A 7,798-nucleotide genomic window follows, 5' to 3' on the forward strand; every position below is an offset into this window, starting at 1 on the left:
GAAAAAAATAAAAAAGCTGCTTACAGCTGACGTTAACAAATTTTTGTTGAAAAAACAAATCAGACAGGTGTGTCCGACCGAGGCCGAGCTGTTTATGTTTACTGAATTCAAATCACTTGAACTGAACTGCAATGAATTCGAAAACCACCAGGGACTTTTTATTCTTTTGTGTGGAAAACCTATCAAGCTAGTTTCAAAATGTCGACAGTTCTCTGCAGGTACAACATTTTGCTGCAGGTACAACATTTTGCCTGAAATAATGCACAAAGGCGCACCTGAGGTCCTCGCCCCTAGCAAAGCTAATGTGTAGAGTGAAAGTTTGAAAAGAAACCACAAAAAAGCAGTCATTACCCAGAACATGCAGAACCACAAAATGAATTTAAGTTAATAGATTTCTACATTTTTTTTGCGTAAAAAATTAGGGATAATATTGAACATACAGGAAAATATAAGAAATTATTTCAGATATTATGATCAATAAGGTAACATGTTCATGTTTAACTGAAAAGTAGCTTCCGCAATGTAAAATTTCAAATTAAATGTTATATTGGACATGACACATTGTATTCTAAATAATCAACAGAACATTGCTTTACACCGCAAATGATCTTGGTTTTATCTAGCGCAAGTGATTATTCCATAAAATAGAAAAATATTGCCAAAATTATCCCTGTTCAAAATACAACTGCGTCGTATCATATTTTATTTTCAACTGCGTCGTATCATTTCGTAAAAATCATTATTTTCTCAGAAAATAAACATCTCTTTTTAATAAAATTTTAGTAAATGATGAAAAATTATATTTCGAAGTTTATGGTGAACTCTGAAACAAATATATAATTGATTTGAAGGAAAAAACGATAGATAAAGCAATATGAACTGCGTCGTATCCACATATTTTCATAAAAATTCTGCCTCGCTTCGAGTTGCAAGTTCGCTATAACTTTTGTTTTACAAAATAGTTGTGCAAGCAACATATACCGAACGAAGCGGAAAATAGTGTAGCGTGTTAATACATATATCTTGTCTTCAGTCGTTTCCAACAAAAAGTGTTATAAACAAAAACATACATTTTTCGTTCCAAGATGGCGGCGTTTGTTTACTTTTTGTAGGATACGACGCAGTTTTGATTCCCAGCCCTGTTCATCTGTATTGAAATTTTTCTTATAGTTTCATAGCATTTGAACTTGTTACAGGAGGCTTTTCAATAGAAACGGCCATTTTTCACAATGTGCTCATGGGGTAAAAGGTTAATTAAAAAAGATAAAAAATGCCATAAAACAACAAATTTTCACCAAGAAATACGTGTAAGGCCATGTGTTCACATTGAAAAACTAGATTTTGGGTAATTCCAAGATTTTTCATCATTTTTTATTTACCTTTTACCTCATATAGACGTGTTTTGACGGCTTTTTGCACCCCCTTTTGAGGCATCAAACGGTGAAAAAATGCCCTATTTAGCCCCCCCCCCCCCGAACATTGAATTTCGTTTGAGAAATGTTGACCACATTTTAGGCGCTGCCCCCATCAAAATGGTACATCAAGGGGTTGCCAGAAGGGGGATGTGCCCCCTTCAGTTTCGGGTGCGGGGGTTGAAGGGGGCGGCAGCCCATCTCATCGCCAAGAAAATTTTGGACACGTGACAGGCTAAAAATAGCCCCAGGTCAATCTTAAGGTAACGTGTAACCAACGCTGAAAAGCCTCTTACTCTATCTCAATCCATTTAGAAGTTGCAGCACTTTGAAAGTAGTGTTGAATGTTGAATTCTGCTTAAGCCGGTGCTAGGGGGCGTGGACGGTAACTTGCACTTTCCAGTACCGTCCATGAACAGGCTCAATCAAACCGAGCCTGCAACATTTTCAATTTTGCCGTGTTGGGCTTTCTTTAGGGATTCTTTTTTCTCTATTTGATGGAAAAAACAATGCAAAATAGTGATTTTTGGCAATTTTGTGACGTCCCCCCGTTGCTATGGTAACAAGACATTTAAGATTGAGCATATTGTTTCAGAGGCTATGGTCCAGTCAACATTTGTGCCAAGTTTCATCAGTATTGAAGCATTTTTCATAGTTTCATAGCATTTTGAACTTGTAACAGGTGACTTTTCAATGAAAACAGCCATTTTTCACGATATGCTCATGGGGTAAAAGGTTAAATACTGTTCTTTATGAAGTCCGTCATATGTAATATAAAGAGGTTTACTAACTGCCAATTCTGAAGGGGTTCAAAATAGTTGAATCATGGCCTCCTTTAAATAAACAAAAATAATAAAAGTAAAGACAACTGCAAAAAATGTAAAATGCTTTATAAACTACATCTCCATATAAAACATGTGCTGTAGCCTAGTCATAGAAATAAAATTTAATGATTAAATCGAAATTCCGATAGTGAAATACTACTGTGGATAGATGTGGCCTTGTTGATGAAATGCAAGCTATGAATATAATAACGATAATTAACATAATCATTCACATGGCTCTGTGCTCTTGAAAATATGAAGAACTAAACATTCTTTCGAAAGTATACCTCCATCTTATTGTCGGAAGTTGTCAAATATCAAAATTAAAATAATCTTTTAGTGTATAAACCATACTCGTATCAAAATAAGTACAGAATATACATGGAGTGAGTTATGTATTAATATATTTTCTTAAGACTTTCTACTTGAATTCCTACTTGAATAATGTTGAATCACCCTTAGGATATGTTGCCTGCTTTTTAAATTTGTCTTTTGACGTCTTATCTGTGATACGCAGGCTTCATATCCTCTGATCCCCTTTCAAAATTCTATTTTATTTAGTTCCGCCCATTGTTTTCTCGTTTAGGGCACACGTATTTTTTTAATTGGGGACCATACGCCGCTTTTCATGGAATGGCACGGAAGTGTCACATTGAAGGTTCCATGATAACCGCCGTATGAACACATCTGCGGATGTTTCTAAATTCAAAATTTTACTATTTCATGTTTGAATGTTGAATTCTGCTTGAGCCGGTGCTAGGGGGCGTGGACGGTAACTTGCACTTTCAAGTACCGTCCATGAACAGGCTCAATCAAACCGTGCCTGCAACGTTTTCAATTTTGCCGTGTTGGGCTTTCTTTAGGGATTTCGTATTTATCTATTTTGTGTCCATTTCTCTATCAAAGAAAGCGAAATGTTCGAGTTTAACATTTAATAATTAATAAAATGATTATAAAGTAAAAAATAAATCAATAATTAGACAAAAACAAATATTTAGCATGTTTACTACTGAACTTAAACCAAGAAATGTATAGTACAAACATTACTCCGAGTATATTACTACAGTGTTTAACTTAGCAGAAAGTATAAAATATTGCTGACCACCAAAAGTTACATATCCCTTCGTCCGTTAAAGAGAATGTAACAGCGACACCAATTTCCGGATTGTTGTCATTAAGATTATGGGGTATCCCCGAGCGACATTCCCCTTCGGCCGTGTTTGTAGCACTATCGAGATCTAATCGGTCGGATGTTGCTGAATATAATCCAAGTTCAGGTGTATAGACTGTGGGCGCTTTCATATCGTATCGACCATCGCCTTCCCCAAGTTGGGCGACATTACTAAGATCAGGAAAGGATGACACAAAATCTGCTTCTCCTATTATTTCACTTGTAATACCGATGTCAGGAGGATAAACAAGATGCAAAACAACTCTAGTATAATCAAACTGTGGATCCAATCGAGGAGCAATTGTTCCGCTGCATTTATACTCAATGCAAAACGTTGTGTCAACTAAATCTGTAAGTGTGTACTCTCGGATACCAAAAATGAAATTTTCTGTTTCAATATATGTGCCGCCGTAACTTGTTGCTTTCAATTTGATAAATTGAAGGGGAGGCAGGTTTATGGTCGATTGGAATGTAATTCGGACTTTCATTAAGCAAATTCTGTAACCCTCTGGAACTCGAGCAGGATACCAGGTTCTTTGACTGTTACGAATAAGCAATTCTATATTTGCTCCCGGACCTGGCATATCAAAAAATGGCATGTACGTAAATATTTCATTCGTCTGGCCGTAATGAAACTTTAAGTGGTGTTCATCTTTGCCTGAGGCTTTGCATTGCGCTTCGTTTCTAAAAAATGGCCCATCTTCCGTTACAGACATTTGAATCTCCAATACCTTTCCTTCATCAATTATTTGATAAGAGTGGCTAGGTTGTCCTAATGAGGGTGTCCCAGCAAAGAGGTGATCTTTTCCTTTTCGTCCGTAGTAATAAAGAGATATAAATGCATTATTTTCTTCGCAAATTCCTGCCATGCATTGGCTTTCAGGGTAATACATGTAACCATTAACAGTTGTTAATAAATTACCATTAAGTATTTGGGTGTCGACGTTAATACCACGCCTTGTATATGTAACAGTTGCTGAGGCTGTCGCGTCAAGAAAAAGTCTTATTTTGAAGAAACATGCTGTTGATCTTCCTCTAATCATATCATAATTTAACCAAGTTTGAGATACGGTAGACAAGTCGAGTTCTCCAATCCAACGAGCAGTATCTATTTGCCTTTTTCTTCTGGTTGTTCCAGTTTCTTGCGTTACATACTCCCAAACCCCAGTTTCAGTGTTAATCATCCATAATTTTATTTCTCCTAGAATTTCTTCGTCTTGAACAGCTTCAAGAGGAACGTAAAAATCGACTACTTTATCTAAAACCAAAGGTTGTCCAGATGAATCTTCAAAATAAAGGCTGAAGACACCAAGAGAATCTAAAGCAGCAAGTTGCCCTTCTTCGTCAACGATTTCAAATGTTCCTGGCATGTTTTCTAGTACAGATGAATTGGTTGGATCAAGAAAAGTAAGACTTGCATCAACCGTTCCACTGTATTGTGTGCCATTTGAATAGTAAAATGCGTTAGCTGGAATCAAAATTTGAATAATTGACGTGCTTTCGTTATTCACAGAAGAACCCGCAACCAAGGTGTTGTCAACTGATGAATCAATTTGCACTGGTTCTGATGATTTAATCATGGGAATGTCTACTCGAAGCACTCCACCCATTTGATCATTGATTTCAATTACCTTCACTGCCGGTAGAAACTGCTTAAAATAAATATCTTTTAAGTTTAATGTTATCCTTGGAGCAGCTTTGGAAACATCAAAATTGAAATCGCCTGATGTACTTGTGTAGGTTTGAAAAACACCATTCAACCAAACTTCGCCAAATCTAAGAGGTGATCCATCTTCCGCGCCAAAAGCTGATCCCGAAATGGTAAGAGAATCTGATACACATGTGCCACAACTACACGATTTTACAACAACAACCTCAAGTTCATAGCCTGAACATTGAATTTTTTCAAGGTCAGCTTCGCCTGTTGTACAGCAAGTTGTGATGTCCTCACGACATGACCCATTGTCGGTGGTATTGTGGCCCCTACAACGCTTTGGTATGCATTCCCCTACTTCATATGTTGCAGTGTTAGTTCTGGATTGGATACAATCATCAGGTAAAGCGATTGTTTTCTGCTGAAGGGCATCGGAACAAAACTCGTCAGATCCCTCTACAATGCAAAACAAAGATTTCTTTTTACTTTACTAGTGAAACTTTCATTATTTACTATTTTATCTTTGCTTTGTCACATTTAAACAATTTAAAAATAGAAACATAATGTAAATAAATACATTGCTTGCACTACTACTAATATTACAATTTGGACAAATAAAATAAGTCACTATAATGCAGTATTTTAAAGCCGTAAAATTGAAAGAATTTCTGTCTAACCTTTTATGCTCATTGTTGCTACAGGTGACATTATGGCTCCAGCAGCACTGTTAGCTCTGCATTGATAACTGCCGCTATCGGATGTTGTTAAGCTAGTCAACCGTAATGTATTACCCTCCTGATATAAGCTCTCGTCTAGAATTTGACCATCTTTAAACCTGTAAAACGAATAACACTTTATAACACTGCTGTAATTTTCTCACGTAACGCTACAAATTCTATTTATTTTAAATGGAAATATTATAAACAAAATTATGACAGCGGTACAAAAACCAGACAAATCAAAGTAACATCATTCAGAGATAAAACCGAAAGAAAATTAAAAGGCAATATTTTTTTGTTATGCATATCACAATTATTTTGAAGATTTATTATAATTAAATGAAAATACATATAAGTGTGCTGTTTATGGTTTAATTAAAAGTAAATATATGAAATGAATAAAAATGAATAAAAAACATTTACCACTCGTAATAATCGATAGGAGGATTTGCTTTAGCTTGACAACATAGTGTAGCATCTTCACCCTTTAATCTGTATTTCGTTTGCGGCGTTTCCGTTAAGTAAGGCAAAACTTTTAAACAAAATTGTTAATTGAATAATTAATGAAACAGAAAAATCTGATCGATTGTTAATAATATATTCTTAGAGATGGAAATTTATTACCAGATAAATCCGCAGTGTAAAAAAAATATTTAAATCGTATGACTAGATATACTTTACTGTTTAAAAAATGTTTTCCCTGACATACAAAGGAAGAAAAAATCTTTATTTAATGAGAACAAGAATAGTATAGATAATAAGAATTACTTTGTTTCGTCATGTTGACTATCAAGTAGTCACTTTTGATTAATACGGTTTGATCAACGAATCCGGATCTAGTTACTAATAATTCCGAGTTTGTGCACAAATTTTCCAGTGTAAAGAAACCAGTTGAGTTGCTTTGCCCAAGAAGTTTGGTCGGTGCTGTACTTGAAAAAAAATCGGCATTGCCTACTGGGTTCCCTGTATCGAAAACACACACCCTACCATTTGTAACTTCACCGTCACACTCACATGTATCACAGTCATCGTTTAATGTTCCGACGATGCATGTTTTGCTACAATCTACAACATTATCAAAAAGTATTTCACATTTAATATAAGTTTAGAAAAATCTTATTGTTTCTACATTTTTGGTAAACCTTACATATTTACAATATTTACAATGGAACAACCCAGTATTTTTAGGTGTCTTCATTCTAAAAATCACGTTTAACTAAGAAAGCGTTGGGAAAAGAACTCTCAATTTTATCACTAAAGTATGATAAACAGACCTGGACATTCCCAGTCAGCGCATGCTTTATTTTGCACACTCAAACCAATACAGTCAATGTCGGATGAATCAATCTTAGAACAAGATCGCCTTCTTGACTGAGTACCACTGCCACAGGTCCTATCACAACTTTCCCAAGATGCCCACGTTGTCCACTTCCCAAACACTGCAAAATAATATCATGATATCAAAGTTAAATACTAAATAATTCATTACATTCCAAAACATGATTTATTGAAAGCTCTGTAATGCTTATTATTGATAGAAATATTTGTTGACACCTCGGTATAGATAGATATAAAGATCTTTTAAGTTGTTTCATTTCGAAAATATAATATCATTTTAATTGTTCAAATATTTTATAATTGAACACACCCAGAATATTTCATTAAATAATATTGATTAGTACATAATAAAGAAGTCATTAAGTACCTGGACAATCAGTTTCTAGGCACACTTCAGTCTCTATGTAATCTCCAAGACAACCTGTTGAGTCTTGTGCATTGCAGGTTCGGTATCGTTTATGAATTCCAGAGTCGCATGTTGAGGTACATTCTGTCCATTCTCCCCAAAGACCCCATACATCATCTACAGACCCTGAAGTATGAGTCATATTGTGGATTATCTTATTAATCAAGAAACATTAAAAATTAAACGAAAAGGGTCACTTGATAAAGTTTTAATTACATGCAAATACTTGAATATGACTTACCCGATGTTGTGTTTGTTGATATTGTTGTTGTTG

At 35.2% G+C, this 7,798-nt stretch overlaps 1 protein-coding gene across 1 annotated transcript; it reads right to left on the reverse strand.

The window, feature by feature from the left end:
• Positions 1-2,285: 2,285 nt before the first annotated feature.
• On the reverse strand, positions 2,286-7,798 carry LOC132749307 (cartilage intermediate layer protein 1-like; the record flags this gene model as incomplete). The annotated part of the gene is given in 7 exon segments (XM_060739031.1): positions 2,286-5,517; positions 5,739-5,896; positions 6,204-6,312; positions 6,549-6,845; positions 7,055-7,219; positions 7,486-7,650; positions 7,766-7,798. Coding segments are annotated over 7 exon segments (3,134 nt in total), but the record flags the coding sequence as incomplete, so codon positions are not given.

The sequence above is a fragment of the Ruditapes philippinarum genome, unplaced genomic scaffold (genome assembly GCF_026571515.1).
Source record: "Ruditapes philippinarum isolate M1 unplaced genomic scaffold, ASM2657151v2 ctg24675_1_1_1_1, whole genome shotgun sequence".
NCBI classification, from domain to species: domain Eukaryota; kingdom Metazoa; phylum Mollusca; class Bivalvia; order Venerida; family Veneridae; genus Ruditapes; species Ruditapes philippinarum.